General features: G+C 36.4%; 1 protein-coding gene across 15 annotated transcripts in view; it reads right to left on the reverse strand.

The window, feature by feature from the left end:
• Positions 1-20,828, reverse strand: part of MAPK8 (mitogen-activated protein kinase 8) — a 130,443-nt gene that overhangs the window by 13,782 nt on the left and 95,833 nt on the right. For all 15 annotated transcript variants that reach the window (XM_007962626.3, XM_038008923.2, XM_038008921.2 and 12 more), the window contains 5 exons: positions 19,364-19,534; positions 16,987-17,116; positions 12,027-12,085; positions 11,797-11,935; positions 1,711-1,876 (listed from right to left, as the gene is read on the reverse strand). In XM_007962626.3, coding sequence (XP_007960817.1) covers positions 1,711-1,876; positions 11,797-11,935; positions 12,027-12,085; positions 16,987-17,116; positions 19,364-19,485 — 616 coding nt within the window. In that variant the 5' untranslated portion in view covers positions 19,486-19,534. The remainder of the gene's footprint in view (positions 1-1,710; positions 1,877-11,796; positions 11,936-12,026; positions 12,086-16,986; positions 17,117-19,363; positions 19,535-20,828) is intronic.

Raw genomic sequence — 20,828 nt, forward strand, 5'->3', positions numbered from 1 at the left:
ATAAAAATAAAAATAATAATAATAAATAAAATGAGTGTGAGGTATCATTAAAAGGAGGAAGTACTTATGTTTAACCTTGCTGGCTAATGTAGTTATAGTCATTAAGCATTACATTTGACTCCATTTCCTAGGGTGGGAGTGGGAAGGCAAGAAAGTGATCTACATAATTTTTAACTAAGAGAGGAACCACATGTCAGTTCTTTTTTTATTTTTTGTTTTTTTGAGACAGTCTCACTTTGTCGCCCAGGCTGGAATACAGTGGTGCAATCTCGGCTTACTGTAACCTCCACCTCCCGGGTTCAAGTGATTCTCATGCCTCACCTCTGGAATAGCTGGGACTACAGGTGCACACCACCACACCTGAGTAATTTCTGTACTTTCAGTAGAGACAGGGTTTTGCCATGTTGCCCAAGCTGGTCTCGAACTCCTGGCCTCGAGTGATCCATAAGACTCGGCCTCCCAAAGTGCTAGGATTACAGGTGTAAGCGACCATACCCAGCCTCAATTCTTATATGACAGTTTTTCTTAGTGCTAATTTCTGGCAGGGAGCTATCCTAAGATCATATTTATAGGACACTGACACATAACACCATTATCTATGACCATATCTATGACAATCACAGCAAATACAAAAGCAATCTTTGTGCTGGTGGGTCACTTGAAGTTATCAATTCTCAAAAAAAAAAAAAAAACCCTTCAAATTTCAGGTAGTAAGTAAAAAGAACAGCATATTTACTTAAGTATAAAAAATTAATAGCAAATGTTTAAAGTATTTGTTTTTAATCAGTTCAGAAAATCAAGCTCAGCTTAATCGTATATTTTATTTAAAAAAATCTTAAAAGTTGACTTATTACAATTTCCTGATTAAAAATGAACTGCTACTCCAGATTCCTTGCCAGAAAAAATGTCTAGGTTTTATTCTAGGTAGTACTTTGGATGAAGTCACCACATTTTTTAAAATGATGGTTTATTTCCATAAAATCCCATGGTTATTAGCAGATTTATTCATCTCCTAAATTTCTAAGACTCAAAATTTCTTCCTAAATTAAATATAAGTAGGTATATCCATAAAAAATGTTTAAATTCATGATCTACATGCCAGATAATTTTGTTCAACACTGATTCTTAGGTCAATTGATACAATCGGATATACCCACACAAAATACTAAAAGTCATTTCCTTAAGGCCGGACATAAGGTTTTAATGAAACTTTACTGCTTCCTTCAAGAGGTCACCTTAATTATCCAGCAGCTTTGCAGAGGCCTTAATGTACCTCTTAAAGGTTATGATGAGTGCTACCGCTATGATCTTTAGTTTCATGGGGTTGGAAATACGGGCAAATATCACTGATGTACACTAATAATAAACCGTCAGTACACTCTATACATCCCTGAGACCATGTTAGAAATGTTCACTTTCAAGTTATAGGCAAGCAAAGAGTATAAATTCTGTCTCAGGGCCATGGCAACAAATTCTTTATCCAATGGTAGTACTGATGGTATGTATCTGTATTCAAACAAATAAGGGCCCCAAGTTTTTCCAAACATTTATGACAAAATTTATAGTTACCTACAAACTTTTGATAGACATTTCAAACAACGGTACATACTTAATTCAATATTCTTCAGCTTAAGTACTTACATAAAAATTCTAATGAATAAAGAAAAAAGCTAAATCAGAAAAATATTTCAAATAAATGTGTGTGCTGACCGTTTTCCTTGTAGCCCATGCCAAGGATGACCTCGGGTGCTCTGTAGTAGCGAGTCACTACGTAAGGCGTCATCATAAAACTCGTTCCTGCAGTCCTGGCCAGACCGAAGTCAAGAATCTTCAAAGTGCAGTCAGATTTTACTACTATATTACTGGGCTTTAAGTCCTTCAGAAAATTAAAATTAAAAAATGACTGCCATGATATATATGAAAATCCTACAGTTCACAATAAAGTTATACTATCCCTTGCAAAACATTCATGTTAACTGTTCATTTTTCTCACTGTAATATTACTGCACTGATTCATCATTACAAGGCAAACCTAAGAAGTCAGCTTTATGGGATTTAAAATTTATGAATACATACAGTTATTAGAGAAGTTAGTAATGTTTTAATTGCTAGAAATTATGATTAGCTAGACATTTTCGGTTAAATAGAGTAAAAGGGATTTGAAAAGACATTGGAAAGCTCACATAAAAAAATACTATAGTAAAAGAGTGATAAGTTAGCACTTATATTCATTTGCATAACACAGTACCAATATTTTTAAAATCTCATTTTAAAGTCACAATAAGTTTTATACAGATGTTATAAGTCAACAATGAGCCATCCTGTCATTCAATAGCAAATGTTATTTGATCTTTTAGATTGGCAGATACCCAGTTCCAAAGTACCAGAATAGTCATTATCCATTTTTCCATCCCTGATTTCCCACCTGGAGTCACACAAATTTGCTATAAAATTTTTATCTGTTTGTAGAAGTAGGACACCATTGTCTTGGTGCCACTAATCTATAAAATTACTTGCTATAGATACTACTGAATAATTCAGAATTTTTCACCTGGCCCCTACTTTAACATATTCTGTGCTGTGCCCATCAAAAGTCAGGTAGCAGCATAAACACTCACGGCTTCATGTTCAATATACTATGCCTGTTAGCCTTGATGAATACTATTACAAGCCAAAGGACCAAAAAAGTAAGAAAGCATAAATCCACAACACAAATGCACTGTATTACCTGTACTGACATGCAGTATACATATTAAATATCACTGATTAATACAAAAAAGGAAAACAGCCTGCTTGAAAGACAACTATTACTTTTGTAATGTTAACATACAGAAAAGCACGTTGTCTTTAACATATTTCGACAGGCAATCATGGATGGGTTTAGAAGATATGTAATCTAGTGGTTTTATTAAATTAAATATACCAACAATTCAAAAGTCTTAATGAAACAGAAGAAAAACTTTTTCATTATTGGTATTCTGTAAGTATAATGTTGCTAATACTTCTAAAATACAGTACCTCAGCAAAGAAACACTGCATGTTCAAGAATAAATATTACAAGCTTTGATACTACTTCAATGTTTAGTGTGATGGTTGAAGGTTACTGGCTCTTTATACTAGCAGATTCCAATTTAGAAATAACATTCCAATTTTAAGTACTTTATTGTGAAAAAATTAAAAGCAAAGTAACAATTTTTAAAAACAGGTATTTTTGTTAAGCAAAAAAATTGTCAAAAAAAGCCTCAAAGAATATTAACTGAAATTCATCCATATATATCATTATGTACCTTACAGCTGTTAATTACACTAACTATATCTAAGAATAGTAACTTAGAATTTATGTAGGCAGTGGAACTAACCCAACATTCTGTCTTCTTCCCCCAATTTTTCTAGCTTCCTCAGTTAGGCAAGGGCACATGGGTAGCTCTAATTCATGGGATGTGAGGGGAAGTAAAGAAGAGAAGGGCCAGTGCACAACTTCCTGTGGTGTCCCGACCTGCTTTGGTGATTAGGAACGTTCCAGAGGATTCTCTAGCAGCCTGGGTTGCTGATCATTTATGTAAATGTACAGTCCACAAACCCACCATGAGCTGCACCACACATTCAGCAAAGGAAATAAGCCTGAGTCGTGCTAAGCCACTGAGAATTAAGGGTTTATCTGTTACTTCGGTACAGCTGAGTCTATTCTAACACTGAAACTGGTATCAGAAGTGGGGTGTTAACTATTATAAAAACATAAGATCCCAGCTTAGCAATTGAGCAGCAGGGAAACTCACATCAAAGGTTGGAAAGGTGATCTAGGTTATGTAGTAGTAAAACACTTCATGAAGCTGTCACCTGCACCCAGCCACTTGTACAATGAACCTGAAAGCTCTAGCACAGGGGCTGGCAGATTAAGGCCTGTATGCTTTGTAAAGAAAGTGTTGATGCTGAAGCACAGTCATGCTCATTCAAGCACATATCACCTATGCTGCTTTTGTATCACGATGGCAGAGTCTTGTAGCTGTGACACAGACTATTATCCACAAAGCCTAAAATATTTACTACAAGGCTTTGACAGAAAAAGTTTGTTGAACCCTGCTCTAGAAGAGACTGGACAGCAAAACTTCAGTAGTTTGTGTTGGTAGCTACTGGCTGCATTTAAAAGAAGTAGCCACATTTTAAAGCAGAAATAAAAGGGAACAGAGCCTAGAATTTCAGGGTCTTGCCATTTTGAAAAAGCTAAATGCTACCAGACCCCTGAAAGAAGGTATGGTAGATTGTTCTGCAAATATTCCTGCCCACACCAGACTGTGTCCTCACCCTGCTGACAGGTTCAGTCACTTGTCTTAATTTGGGCAATGAAATATGGGGGAATGTGTTTGATTCAGCATAGCTCTTGCTCTTCTACCTTTCACCATGAGAAAAGGATGTCTCTGGTGGATGCTTCAGTCTAGATGCTGAAACCTGAACATGGGACAAGCCTGAACTTGATCCATGGTTTGGAGCAGTGTCACACAGCCAACCCTGCAGACTCAAGTAAACAATAAATATTGCTTTAAGCCACTGATATCTTGGATTGGTTTCTATGCATCATTTTCACATAATAATTCTGAAACCCTTTCAGGAAAAAAGTCCTGTAAAATCCTTCAATTGATAAAATTGCCTCAGTCTGCCAACAGAAGCTTGAACGCTTACAGGAAGACTGAAGACAGCCTCAATTAAGTCCAAGAATACAGGACCCATGAGTTAAAAAAGATGCTTTGAAAAGAACTACAATCAGAAAGATAAGAAATCTCTTAAATTTCTGCAAGAGTTAGCTAACTGTCAGACCTAACGCCAAAGGTCTATGATCCTTCTATATTTCAAATAGGAGTTTTCAACTCACAGTAATTTTGCCCCAAAATAATATTTGGCAATGTCAGAAACATTTTTGATTGTCACAACTGGGTAGTGCTACTGGCATCTAGTGGGTAGAGCCCAGGAATGCTACTAAATATTCCACCATCAAAAGAAAGAACTGTTTGGTCCAAAATGTCAATAGTGGCAAGGCTGAGAAGGGTGGCCTTAAAATGACCCTTGGGCCCCAATCTTTTATAGATAAGAAGCAGGCTGAGAAAGGTGAGCAGCCCTCAAGGAAAATACATTCTTCAGTACTCACTTTAGATATATTCATGAGGATAGCAAAAAAGATGACTCTTCCACAGGGTAGAGCCAGGTACTTGAGAACCACAGAGATCAGTCAGGGCTGATGAGGAATATTCCCCACACCCAGGGCAAGGGACATTCACAATGTCTGTACAGAAGAATTTAATTACAACTAACCAATGACTGCATTTTTCAGTTTTCTAAATGGGATTGCTCACTGTGATAACACTGGCCCTGTCTGACCACTCTATCTACAGTATTTGGCAGGGGAGCAGTGGTTATAGGGGTGGCCATATAATTTGGTCATTCCAGTTACTATGTTTCTGGACCAAGACGAACAATGTCTGGATTTGATAAGAACAGAACTTTGGGTTATTTCCCTTGAGGAGGGTGTGGAATAAAGGGAGCAAAGGAATGTTTGCCAGCCAGAAGGACAGACTGTGGCAGAGGCTGGGGCTCACCACTATTCTGAAGTCTGCTCTCCCTACATTTCCCAGTTTCCTTACAAATTAGGCAAGTCCTATGGCTAGCTCTGTCAACGTACTCTAAGCAGAAGTGACGTGTGTCACTTCCAAGCAAAGAAGAGCCATGCACATCACTTGGCTTTCTCTTTCCGACAAAGTGACCCGCAACTATCTAGATGGTGGGACCTCATCAGCTTGGGTCTCAGAGTAGTAATCCTGACTTGCCCTGAACCTCTACCTAAGGGATGAAAGGCCAGGTTATTTTACCAAGTAAGTAACCTCAGACTAGCAGAAATACTAGCCAAGGGTAGAGGTGAATCTAGAATAAGTAGTAGAGCAGAGATGAGTACCAATCGTGGCCTCAAGACCAGCTGCAAAAAAACTTCAATGCGTATCTCCACTCTAGATTTCCCAAAGAGCTCAAGCTAAGATAAAGGGAGATTCTTCACAATAGGTAACAGGCCACAGTAGGTCTCATTAGCTCCACTTTATCACATTAAGAAATTTTCTACAGATACACTTTATTTTTACCACTTTATGTACTGACACTAAGGGAGTTAGACTATCCCAATACTGCTGTGCTTATGCCATTCTTTTATTTTCTACACTTTAAGCTTTTTGTACAGCAACTCTACTTCATGTATAATTGTATATCTTAATTGGATAGTATCTTTCACCTTTAAAATGTGAGACTATTCCCAGAGAGGAACGCTTCCTCTCTGAACCTACCATATTCAACTTTATCTCATTAAATAGAGTTACCCTTGTTTTGATGTTTGCATTTTCCTGGTATATGTCTACCAACCTCTCTGCCTTCAGCCTTTTGAAGTTAGCTACAAATGTTTGTGTTATGGAAACATGCAGTTGTTGTTGAGCCTTTGCGTGCTGCCAAAATCTGACTTTTTTAAACTAAGGAACTAATCCCATTAACATACTACCATAAATATTGTTCTTTTGTAATTTTGTGTTTGTTTTTTATGGTTCTTGTTGTTTCCATTGTTTTCTATCTTCTACCATTTAGTCTGTTTTTCTGGTCCAGCCACCTGCTATCCTTGTTAATCTGGAACCTTTCTATTTGGAGGGGTGTGCCTTACTAAAATCAAATGAACTTCCACAATGTTGGATTACTGCCCCAGTCTAAGGACTCAGGAAACAAACAAACCAAACCTAGAAGTTTCACTTGTCTGCTCTACTTCACATAGTGTATGAGTAGGGGCTCAGGAAGATAAAATACTCTTCCATTTAAAGAGATTTTTATTATGTTATTTAAATACTGCACTAGACAAATGATTACAGCAGCTGTATACGTAATATACAAGGAATTCACTTAGAATGATAATTAAGGATAAGCCTGTAACAGGATTGTTCACTTAACAAGCCTCAATAGCTCAAAGACGCAACTGTCTTATACTATGAAAACTATCTCTGTATTTATTTTATTACATGAGTGAGGTTATTTGACGCAGATGACTCAGAAGGAAGATGTAATGACGCAGATGACTCAGAAGGAAGATGTAATTCCACTGAATTAAATAATTTTTTAAAATTCCAGGCTGGGCATGATGGCTCATGCCTGGGATCCCAGCACTTTGGGAGGTTGAGGCAGGTGGGTTGCTTGAAGCCAGGAATACAAGACCAGCCTAGGCAACATGGCAAGACCCCATCTCTACAAAAACACAAAAAATAAAAATTTGCCAGGCATGGTGGTACATGCCTGTAGTCTCAGCTACTTGGGAGGCTGAAGTGGGATGATCACTGAGCCCAGGAGGTAAAGGCTGCAGTGGGCCATGTTCATGCTACTGCATTCATGCCTGGGTGATAGAGAGAGCCCCTGTCTCAAAAAAAAAAAAAAATTCCTTTCAACCTACTGAACCCAGGAGTTCAAGGCTGCAGTGAGCTATGATTACACCACTGCATTCTAGCCTGAGTGACAGAGTAAGATTCTGTCTCTTAGGGAAAAAAAAAAAAATTCCTCTCAATACTTTTCAAAGAATAAGCTAGATTTAACTAAAATACAAAACATACCAACACAAAAAAATTTTACATAAATGTTCCCGTCAGCATTACCCATAATAGTCAGTGGTAACAACCCAAATTATAATCAAGTGATAAATGGATAAACAATCTATTCAGTGAAATATCTGTCAATAAAATAACATGAAGAACTGACACACAATAAATACATGAATGAATCTTGAAAAGATTATGCTACGTAAAATAAGCCAAGCATAAAATATCACATATAATTCTATGTATATGAAATGTCCAGAATAGACAAATATACAAAGACAGAAAGTAGATTAGTGTTTGCTTAGGGCTAGAGGTGAAAGGAACACAGAAGAATAGGAAATAAAGATGAGTGGATTTGGAGTTTCTTTTAGGGCAATGGAATTTTCTAAAGTTAAGTAATGAGCACACAATCTTCAAATACAATAAACACTGAGTTGTACACATTAAATGAATAAATTGTATGGTATGTAAATTATATCACAAGAAAAGCAGTTAAAAATCCCAGAACACAAAAATATGAAATATTTCTGAATATATATATAAAAAACAATTCTGGCAAATACTCAATTTTGGTAACTTGGTAATATTCTATTTCCAATTTGGAATGACTGGTAATAATAGCAGCTTATTTTGTATACTGCTTCACCTCAGAGCAAAAACAAACTTTACACTGCTCCATATAAATCAGTGAAATACAGTGATCCTAAGAATTTGATGAGAGGCAGTGATGTCAGCCAAAACAGCTCCACAGAAGCACCATAAAACATCAAAGTGTCAGAATAAATTTTTTCAGAATTCTGGAAATTATTCAAAGGTTTATGGCAATCAAGTGAACTCAGAACCAAGAAAAAGGCAACTTAAAAACAGGAAACCACCTCACACCCATTAGGACGGTTACTATGAAAAAAATAAAGTGTTGGTAAGAATGAGGAATAACTGAAACCCTTCTGTACTACTCGTGGGAATGTAAAATGGTAGAGATGCCATGGAAAACAGTGTGGCAGTTTCTAAAAATGTTAAAAAGAATGACCATGTGATCCAGCAATTCCACTTCTGCCTATAGACCAAATGAACTGAAAGCACGGTCTCAAAGAAATATTTGGACAACTCTGTTCATAGCAGCATTATTCACAACAGCTGAATGCAGAACCAACCCAAGTGCCACTGATGAATGGATAAGCAAGTATGGTATATACATAAATGGAATATTATTCAGCCTTAAAAATGAAGAAAATTCTCACATATGCTGCAACATGGATAAATATTGAGCACATTATGCTAAGTGAAATAAGCCAGCTGCAAGGAGGCAAATACTGCATGATTCTGCTTATATGAGGTATTTATAGTAGCCAAAATCATACAGACAGAAAATAGAATGATGGCTGTCGGGGGTTGCGGGGAGAGGAGAACAGAGAATTGTTGTCTAGTGGGTGTAGACTTTCAGCTTCACAAGATGAAAAGAATTCAGGAGATGGATGGTGGTGATGATTGCACATTATGAATGTATTTAATGTCACAGAACTGTGCATTTAATGGTTAAAATGGCACATTTTATATGTATTTACTACAATAAAATGGTGGGGAAAAAACATTGGGAAATATTTCCAGCATTTTAACTAGTCTTTGGCTCTACCTGCCTCACTAACTAGGCAAGGATTTTGAAGAAAGCAGCCACATTTTCAGTGTGGGACCCTGGTCCTAGGCTAGACAGAGGCAATCCTTGAAAACATCGTTAAGGCAAGTAAATAGCCCAATGCTGCCTGGAACAGAACATTAAAGTGGAGGGGAAAACAAGATATGGCATACCATCAAGCATACATACCAACTTTGCATGATGGGTGTTCCAAAAGGAGAAGAAAGAGAAAAAGGAGCAGAAAAAATATTTGAAAAAATAATGACTGAAAATTTGCTAAATTTGATGAAAGATATGAATCTATTTTTTCTTTTTAGCTTCCTTCCATCCTGATCAAAAGACATGAATCTACATATCCAAGCTACTGAATGAATTCTAAGATGGATGAACATAAAGAGATCTGCACTAAGACACATTACAATCAAACTGTTAAAAGTCAAAGACAAAAAGCATCCTGAGAGCAGCAAGAGAGGTGCATTTGTCACTTATAAAAGATCCTCAATGAGCTTAACAGCTGATTTATCATTGGAAACGATCTAAAACAAACAGCAACGGATGATACATCTGAAGTGCTAAAAGAGGCCCGGTAGGGTGGCTCACACCTGTAATCCCAGCACTTTGGGAGGTCAAGGTGGGTAGATCACTTGAGGTCAGGAGTTCGAGACCAGCCTGACCAACACGGTGAAACTGTCTCTACTAAAAATACAAAATATTAGCCAGGTGTGGAGGTGGGCCCCTGTAATCCCAGTTACTTGAGAGGCTGTGGAAGGAGAATTGCTTGAACCTGGGAGGTAGAGGTTGCAGTGAGCCGAGAATCAAGAAGACAAGACAAGACAAGACAAATGGGAGGGGAGAGGGAGGGGAAGGGAAGAGAGAAGAGGGTGGAGAAAGGAAGGAAGGGGAAGGGGGGGAAGGGAGGGAAGGAGAGAAAAGAAAGAAAAAAGAAAGGAAGGAAGGAAATGGTAAGATATCCTATGTTAGTGAATTGGAAGACTAAATATCCTGACGACGGCAAAACTACCTAAGCAATCTACAGATGCAATGAAATCCTAATTAGAGTTCTGATTGCCCTTTCTGCAGAAACAGAATAATACTCAAATTCATATGGCATCACAAAGGGCTCTCAAAAGCCAAAACAAAATTGAAAAAGAATAAAGCTGGAGAATTCATACTTCTCCATTTCAAGTTACTACAAAGCTAAAAGTGATCAAAATAATGTGGTACTAGTATAATATATGGTCAGGCACATAGGAAATATGTGAAACAGAACTGAGAGTCCAGAAATGAAACCATGTATCTATGACCATCTGTTTTTTGACAGGGGTGCCAAGACCATTCAATGGCGAAAGAATAGTCTCTAACAAATAGTGCTGGCACAACTAAATTGCTACATACAAAAGAATGAAGTTGAAACCTTACCTCACACCAGACAAAAAATTAACTCAAAATAGATCAAAGACCTACATGTGACAGCTTAAACTATAAAACTCTTAGAAGAGAACATTAGACTAAATCTTCATGGCCATGGGTTTGACAATGGATTCTTACACATGATGTCAAAAGCACAAGTGATGAAAGAAACAACTGTATTTCACTAAAACTGTAGCTTTTGTGCATTAAAGGAAATCATCAGCAAAGTGAACAGACACCCTACAGAATGGGAGAAAATATTTACAAATTATATACCTGATAATGATTTCATATATGAAATACATAAAGAAATGCTACAACAACAACAAAAAGACAACACAATTTAAAAATGAGCAAAGGGCTTGAATACACATTTCTCCAAAGAAGATACACAAATGGCCACAAGCACACGAAAAATGCTCAACATTATTATTTGTTAGGGAGATGTAAAGTAAAATCAGAAGAAACACCACTTCATACCCATTAGGATGGCTAGAATTTAAAAAGTCAGATAACAAGTACTGACAAGGATGTGAGGAAACTGGAACCCGCATACACTGCTAGTGGGAATGTAAAATAGGGCAGTTACTGTGCAGTTTGATGGTTCCTCAGAAAGTTAACTACAGAATTACCATATGACCCAGTACTTCTAGTCACAGGTACATCCCAAAGGACTGAAAACAGATATTCAAACAAATATTTGTGAGAGAATTTTCATAGCACTATCTATAATAGCTGAAAAGTAGAAATAACCCAAATGTCCATCAACGGATGAATGCATAAACCAAATATGGTATATAGAATATTATTCAGTCATAAAAAGGAATGAACTATTGATACATGGTACAACATGGAGAAATCTTGAAAACATCACATGATATTTCATACAAATGGAAACATAAAAGCAAATCTATAGGCACAGAAAGCAGACTGGTATCATGCCAGGGCAAAGTAAGAAACATGGGGATTTTTTGCTTAAGAAACATGGGGATTTTTTGGGGGGTAATGAAAATATTTTAGAATTTAATATGGATGGTAGTTGTACAGCACTGTCAATGTACTAAAAATGCCACTTTAGAATGGTTAATTTTGTTACATGAATTTCACCTCAGTTAGAAAACAAAGAGTACGATGATAGTTTTTTCTACTAACCCGATGAATAATTCCAGCAGAGTGAAGGTGCTTGATTCCACACAGCATCTGATAGAGAAGGTAGGACATTCTTTCATGATCTAGTTCCATCTGAATCACTTGGCAAAGATTTGCATCCATGAGCTCCATGACTATGTAACTTTATGAGTGAAAAAAAGAGAACAACAGCTAAAGTGTCTAGCAGCAATCTAAGAAAAATGTATTAACAAAATTTTAATTATTACACTTACACATCTTGAAATTCTTCTAGGGATTTCTGTGGTGTGAAAACATTCAAAAGGCCAATTATCTATAATAAAAGTTGAGAGAAAAATTAGAAACTACTTTCTAATATTTTAATTGGAGAACTACAAATTCATGGGTTAAAAAAACTACCATCAGTTTAAAATCTTTCTTTACATTCTAAGCTCAAGTAATTGCTTTTATTTTATATACTGCAACTTTATGGGCAGGAGTTGGAGTAGGGGATGGATAGGTGGAGGCACCGAGGATCTGTAACCCATTTATCTGTAATTCCATTTATGAACCGTCAATTATCAAGCACTTACATTATACAAACCTCTACATAATTTCAAACCTCTACATAATTTAACAGCAAGTCTTAAATCCCTTCTACCAGCTCTTTTCCAATTCAGTATCTCTATATAATCTCAGCCCTTTCCTCCTTTGGTTTTTCATAATACTGCACTTGCCCAGTTTTCTTCATCCCCAGTCTATTTCACTGGATCATCCATAAGCATATCCCTTCTTTCCCACTACTATGTTTAATCTATTTCTTTTCACTTTTTGCATGGACATCTCACAAATAAGATAACACTGAATTCATTTTCATTCCTACCCAAACCCCTTACTTTTCCAGTGTGCCCTCTCTTTTACAAAAGAAGGCTTAGGGTGATTTTTGACTCCTTTTTCAGTATATGCACCATAATAAATACTCATAGAATGCTGTCCATTCTACTGTCAATCTGACCTTCAATCTCTTTTTTCCATTCCTTGTGCTATAAACAGGTTGAAGACTTTAACATCTAGACTGTTCATGCTATAATTCCTTCTAACACTAGTGTTAGAGATTGATTGCCGCCTCCCACACACTCCACACAATTCATATGTCTAGCCTCCAATGTGATAGTGTTTGGAAATGGGGCCTTTGGAAGGTACTAAGGGTTAGATTAGGTCATGAGAGTGGGGTCCTCATAATGGAATTAGTGGCCTAAAACAAGGGAAGAGAAAGAGCAATTTTTCTCTCCCTCTCCTTGAGCACACACTGAAGAAAGGCAAGTGAGGACAAGGTGAAAAGTTGGCCACCTCCAAGTCAGGAAGCAGGCCCTCATCAAGAATCAAATTGGCCAGCAACTTGATCTTGAACTTCCCAGCCTACAGAATTGTGAGAAATAAATCTCCATTGTTTAAGACACCCAGTGTACAGTATTTTGTCATAGTGGCCTGAGCTGATTAAGGGTCACTAACAATGGTTTTCTACAAATTCAGCTACCATTTACTGCCTATAATATGGTAAAAGAAAGACCTGATCATATTACTAACCTCCTCATAAATTTAAAGCCAACAAAGAAATTCTGAAACTCCCTTGCAGTGTATTCAAAAGCCTCCATGATATGCCATCAACTCACTTCATCTCCTGCTAAGTCCCATATTAAATGTCATACTTTGGCTATGCTAGTTTCAAGAACGTCATTTTAAAAATGTTTTGATGCTTTTAAAAATACTATTCCTTATGCTTGTCATTTATCTACTGAACTTAATTATCTTCCAGATGAATCTCTTTTGTAGATTTTGACAACCCCTAGTTCTTGAAAGAGTTGACTATTCTACTTTGTCCCCAGTTATCTTCTAATGTTGTTATGGTATTCAGCACACCGTAGTCTAGTCTCATTTTCACATCAGCTACATCCCTACCACAGAGAATTCTTTTTAGAAAGAACTGTGTCTTAATCACTTTTATTGCCCTGTATATGGCAAGTTACATGACATACATATAAAAATGTTTGCTGACAATGATACTTAGGGATGGGAATTTGTTTTTCAGGCATAAACTTTATAAGGGCAATAACATTATAAGGGCATAACTTTATAAGAAAAACTGATATTTTTCTTCTAAGCATTCAGCTTTACATAAGGTTTTTAAATATTTGTTCAGTGAATAAATTCGTAAAAATAATACACCAGAAAGGGTCAAACAAATTTAAGATAGGGAAATGATAATAAGGAAGCATCTGACTGCTCTAAATAAGTTCAAGTCTACTAACCACATGCAACGCACAATAGGAGACTTCGACAAATAGTAAATCTAGTCTCATTAATATCTGAAAAGCCCTAGAGTGGAAGACAGGTATTAAAGATTAAAGGCATACAGAGACAGAAAGAAGATTAGTGGTTGTTTAGAACTGAGAAGGATGGGAGGTAGGGGAATGACAGCTAAAGGATAAAAGATTTCTTTCTGAGGTGATAAAACTATTCTAGAACTGACTGCAGTGATGGTCCTACATATCACTGAATACACTAAAAACCATTGAATGGTACACTTCAAATGGGTGAATTGCATGATACAGAAATTATATTTCAATAAAGCTGTTATAAAAAAAGATTCTAACAGATAGTTGTCCTATTTTTCAAAAAGGGAAATAAAGGAAATTATATCAGTTATAGACTGGACAGCCAAGCAAAAGTCAATGATTGATTAGTGGTGGTATATAACTACTTCAAAAGAAGTAACAATTACCAGGAGCAGGTAAAAAGTTCATTGAGAAATACTATTTCCTTTCATGAATAAAAACAACAAAGAACAATAGCAATAAATCAGAAAAATGCGACTAGACACAGTATATGAAGAGTTCAAAACGGTATTTTAGAAAATGTTTCTAATAATAACATCCATGGGAATAAGATGATGAATTGGAAACAGCTGGATAACTGTGATAGACACATAATTTCTGCAATATGCTCAAAAGTTGCTAATCAATTAATTCAGCTATTACAAAGACATCCTGAGCAAAACTGGGAAGTGAAGCCCACAAGTGAAAAGGCAGAACAAGGAAGAAAAAAGCAATCACTAGTAGACCAGGAAGAGTAACCACATTTCACCTTTGAAATGTAAAAGGGAGAAACAGGAAGTACTATACGTAATTCTCCATAATCAAAAGAAAAAATATAAAGACTGGGTGAGACAGGACCTGCAAGGCAGGCCTGTAACAAAGAAAGACAACGGGAATCAGATGGGGACATAATTTCTAAACAGGGTTTTACTGTCTACGGTTAAGAGATGACATGCCTCAGCTCCTCTCAGAAGATCTGATCAAACATGCAGTAGGGTGTGCTAGGTGGCTTACGCAGTACTGTGCGCTAGGTCACTTTCAAAGCATGTTCAGAGATAAACAGCCAAGATTATAAAAGAAACTCGAGACCATCTATGAAAAGAATGAGAAAAACCAGGGATGCTTAGACCAATGAAGAGACAATCTGTACAGAGGATGAAATAGTTTAAAAGGCAAAACACTACAAAAACATCCATCCATTGGGGAGTGGAATAATTTAGTTACCATTTCCAGTTTTCCCATATTTAGCTTTACACTCACTCACTGAACAAATATATTCTGAGTACCTACTCTTGTCCATACTCTTCTAGGTGCTGAGAGTACTGCCTGGATAAACCTCTGCCACCCCTGCGAGAAGCCGAATCATGTGAGACATGCTTAGTCATGCTCCATGCAGTTGAAGCAATCACCTTTCTTTGCAGTCACCCAGGCTTGAGAGGTAGGAGTAACTGAACTCCTCCCCAAGGAAAAACTAAGGCAACACCACCATTGCCATGGAACTGTGTTCACAGGCCATAAGGGGCACGAGCAGCTCTATCCATTGGCAGGACGCCACCAGCAAAACTGTGATGAGCAACACATCACGTTCCCACTTGGAACAAGAATGGCTACCACAACTTCTTCCCTACCATTATCTAACTCTAACCTTTGTCTCTGGACTTTTTTTATGCCATTCTCTCTCTCTGAAGGCTCCTCTCCTTCAACACTCCAATTTTTACCCCATCTTTAAGAGTCACAGCCTAGGTCTACTCCTCCCCAAAGCCTTCCCAGCTCATTAAAGCTCACAGAAATTGTCCCTCTTTTTAGATCTCAATATATGGGCCACTATCATCATTTGACAAACGTCCACTGCTTTGTGATGTTTGATATTTAACTTTCTGTATGTCTGTTTTGTATTCAAAACACCATTGTAAGCTCCTGAAATAAGGGGCCTAATCCTGAACTTGCACGAATTTTTTTCCCTTGGTAATGAACCCAATAACTCCAATACACAGAGGCTTGCATATATTTAGCTCTCAAAATGTGGTAAATTGTATTATCTGCAGTCAGAAAGTACTGCACTCATTATATTATATGAACTCTTTTGGACAAACACTACAAAATGTCTTTAGTCAGATACCTTCGGTTTAGGACTGCCTAAAAGTGTCCCTTACACAATTCACTCCTAGTTTATTTCCTCAACTGAAGAAATCATTCCATTAGAACAACCACAAAAGTATGAATATGCTCAATGTAAGTTTAAAAAAGTATAACTGTTTATTCTCAAAATGAGTACAAGTTATGTATCTTTACAAAGCCTCCTCTTTGCAATCATTAGAAAATGGAATTAGAAACATGTTAATACTTTAGATATTTTCAAAAACTTTCTGCTAAACCCATTATCCTCATCATAAAGTGACCAGTGAATACTGCCATCACTTAAAGAGGTGGGAGTGGGGTAGGGAAAAGTGATATAAATTTTATATTCAATATGATTAGAGTGTCAAAGTATAATGGGAACAATTTCATCTCTGTGCTAATGCTACAGTTTTCTAAAATGTCAGCCTGACAGAGACAAAAAGCAGAAGATGAGATCAAGCTGAATAAAATTCTTCTGAAACACTTATCTTTTTAAAACTCCTTTTGTAAATTAAATGACAGGAAATCATATAATCTAAATTCTAGAAGTCATTTTTTGATACAATTTAATAAGGTTGTGAAAAAAAATCACCCTGTAGATATATATATATATATCCCTTTTAAACAATGTTTTAATACAGAACAATTTAAAGTCCCTAATATTTAAAGTCTTTGATATTCACATATTCATGAATAAATCTTGATTTCATCTATACTTAGGAAACCAAAAATGTTCACTTACATTTTTGTGATTAACACATTTCATAAGAACTAGCTCTCTGTAGGCCCTCTTGGCATGAGTCTGATTCTGAAACGGTCGGCTTAGCTTCTTGATTGCAACATTTCTTTCAAGAATGGCATCATAAGCTGCGCTGTAATAAGAAATTAAAAAACACACAAAAAACTTAAAGCAAAAATCTGTAAACTGAATTCATGAAACAGTCATATAGATTTCTCACTTTCTCCAAAGACAAGTAACTGGATCACTTCCCAGTCTATGACGCTCAACATGTGTCTTCTATATCTATTACAACATGTTTTTTTGGCAACTATTTCCTAAAATGCTAATGGATCCAAACAGACAGTGGACTACGACAACTGAGACCCTGCATGTTTGTTGTGTTGCCTCAAAGATCCACCTAGTACATCGTGGGCACTCAATGTACAAATGCATAATTATTATTTAGCTCCACTAGATAGCCTAAAGCCTGAATGAATCCTTAACCTTGCACTTCTATCAAGAAAAGGTAGGATAAAGAATGCATACGAGGCTGGGTGCAGTGGCTCATGCCTGTAATCCTAGCACTTTGGGAGGTCAAGGTGGGTGGATCACGAGGTCAGGAGATCGAGACCATCCTGGCCAACACACTGAAACTCCGTCTCTACTAAAAGACAAAAAAATTAGCTGGGCGTGATGGCGCGCACCTGTAGTCCCAGCTACTTGGAGGCTAAGGCAAGGGAATCACTTAAACCCAAGAGGCAGAGGTTGCAGTGAGCCAATATCACGCCACTGCACTCCAGCCTGGGCGACAGAGCAAGACTCCACCTCAAAAAAAAAGAAAAAAAAATTATAATAATAATAAAATAAATAAATAAAGACGACGAAGGTATATACAGAGGTATGTATACAAAATATTTTATAATTTTTTGAAGAAGTAAAGCCCTTAAAAATGTGTTTTGGAGGAGAAACTAAAAATCAAGTTGTTTATAAACATGAATGCTAGATTTCGGGCATGAGAAGCTGTTTTATAACTGAAAAACACAACATCATACCCATTACTCTTCATATCGTCCTCTATCCCATGACACTGACCATATAGCACCTTTCTCATATGACAGGTCAGAGACACTGAAGCACAAATAAGGTAAAGTATCTTTAAAGAACTTTACGACTGGAAGATCCTAAAAATTATTTGGATTCACCATTGCCTAATGTAGGGCCAGTGGTAAAGTAATTTGCCCAAGGTTAAGCTAGAAAGTTAAAAGCAAAGCTGAGACTAGAAGATCTAAGACATGAAGTCATGTTTTTCAAACTGGACCACTTAACATACTATAAAAGACTATTTCTGTTTATATGTATATAATATTTGGAAAGCCAGCTCACTGCTGATTAACAGTTTTCTTACCTGATTGAAAACTTGAATTTGTTTTGTAGCTATCCGATCATATCAAATGCCATGGAGCACTATATGCATTAAGAAACTGGTACTGCATAAATGGACACATCTATACATTCTATATATACAACTACTGCCTATACAAAATATTATTTTATATTAATAATAATATGTTAATAATAAACACTAGTTTATTATTATGCTAATTTAGTGATCTGCAATCAGTATCAGAACTATCCCAAAGAGTGATCTACATTTCAGTTTATAAAGAATTATGTTGATATAGCCTAAGCCTTTTGTGGAAGTTAGCTAATAAATCCATTTTAAACATATGGATGAATTTTGAAACACATAAGTGAGATATTAGCTGACTTCATTCCCCAGTGTGGAATAAGATTTCTGAAATTCCAGGGTTTCATTATAGGGTGAAAGTGATGGTTAAATGTAGCTTCTTATTAAACAGTTATCGAATGGGAATACACGTATACATGAAATTAACAAGCATGTCACTTATTCTTTCTTGATAGAGATATTTGTCTCCAATGGCTTATGACCAAATATTTAATCATAGTTTATACTTAAAGATGGCAGTTTATAGTTATATATTATGAATAACACAGGTTATTATCCCAAATCTGAAAATATGAAACCTAAAGTGCTCAAGAATCCAAATTTTGGGGGCAATGACATGACGCTCAAAGGAAATGTTCCACTGAAGCATTTCTGATTTGAATTTGGAATGCTCAACCAATGCAAATATTCCAAAATCTGACACTTCTGGTCCTAAGCATTTCAGATTAGGGATACTCAACCTTTAATAATAATAATAAAGAAAAGACTATTGATCCCTGAAGCAAACAATTTACTGTGGAATAGTTTTCATTTAATTTTAGTTTTAATTTTTCGAGGCAAGTTAAATATTTGCCAAGGTATCTAAATTACGAGAGGAGAAAACGTAGCAGTTAATGATTCTTTGCTTAATTTTTGGAAGTAAAAACTTACCATACTATTCCTTGCGCTCCTGAGCCTATAGGTTTTAAATTCTGATACCGTTTCAGGACTGTGAATGTAGAATCTCCAATCTCTACACTATAAAAATTGTTGTCACGCTTGCTTCTGCTCATGATGGCAAGCAATTAATTTAATGGCTTCATCCAAAAATTCACCAAGAAGCTGCAAGATGGAACAAAATGTGATGTTAACAAAATGAACTTGTTTTAATATTAAAATTTGAGTCCTTACTCTCTGTTTACTTACTGATAGTAACACAGACTGCTAGATCATGAAAAGAGCTGCTTCATTAACGAGAAAAAAAATACCACAGAGCCTTGATTAACATATGCCATATGAACGACTGATAGTTTTTCTTTAAAAGAAACATTAGGATAAATCATTCCTCCAATCTAGAAGTTACCAGCATTAATATATTAATAACTTACAAGACTAACAAAAGCAAATAATTAAAATTAAGCACGTTTTTAACATCACTCCACAGTTTAAAATAAAATTTAAAACCAGTCTTTCTCGTGTGCTTATTATAGAGAATAAAAACCTTAATTTTTATGAGAAATTTACAAACTTTCATTCAAAACTGGTTAACAATCTCATTTAGTGCCAAGTGGAGAGAACAACAAATGGAAATAAGTTGACTAGCACATATCACCCTTGCCTAAAACAAAGGGTACCACAGTGCCTTCACTGTGACAGATCCTCTGACCTGCCAAGGCAACCTCCTGGTGTAACACACATACTGAGACTGTAATGGGTGAAAGGATGAGAAGCAAAACAGAAACGAGAGAGAGAGAAGTAGTTAGCATACTGGGATACAAAACAAAACAATACTATTCTATCCTGCTTGAGGCATTACAAGTACAATTCAACTTCTAACTACCATTCCTTTACTACTTGTAGGATTAAAAATCAAGACAGTCTTTTTCTATCCATGTGAATACTGGTTATTAGCAAACTTATTATCCATCCTTACTAGACAAAAGATACTATTCCAAAATGTATGCAAAGCAGCTTTAACCTACTCCTAGGTGCCTCCTCAATAAGTCATGAAACCAATTAGGTCTAAAGTTACTGTTTTTTGTGGTTTTAAGATAATGCCCCCCAAAATCCTAATATGACTACAATACGAAGAATTAATTCAGCAAATATTAATTGCCTGCTAGGCACTCTGCATGTCCTGGGGTCAGATCACAAACTAGGTAAGAAGGTGAGCCACTGGAGGGTGGAGACCATGAGAATGCCTTGACCTGATCCTTGGCTGCGACAGGTAGATTGTACTGCAGGAGAAAGGGGGAGCAAGAGTGGAATATGAACATCTGAGAGACTATTATAATGACTCAGATTAAAGAGAAACAATGAAGAGTCTTAGGCCTAAAGGAGTTAAAAATAAACAAAAACTAAACAGGCAACTCCAAACTATGTAAGCTGTAAAACCGAGGACAAATAAACTAGAAAC

This window comes from Chlorocebus sabaeus, chromosome 9 (assembly GCF_047675955.1).
Source record: "Chlorocebus sabaeus isolate Y175 chromosome 9, mChlSab1.0.hap1, whole genome shotgun sequence".
Classification (NCBI taxonomy): domain Eukaryota; kingdom Metazoa; phylum Chordata; class Mammalia; order Primates; family Cercopithecidae; genus Chlorocebus; species Chlorocebus sabaeus.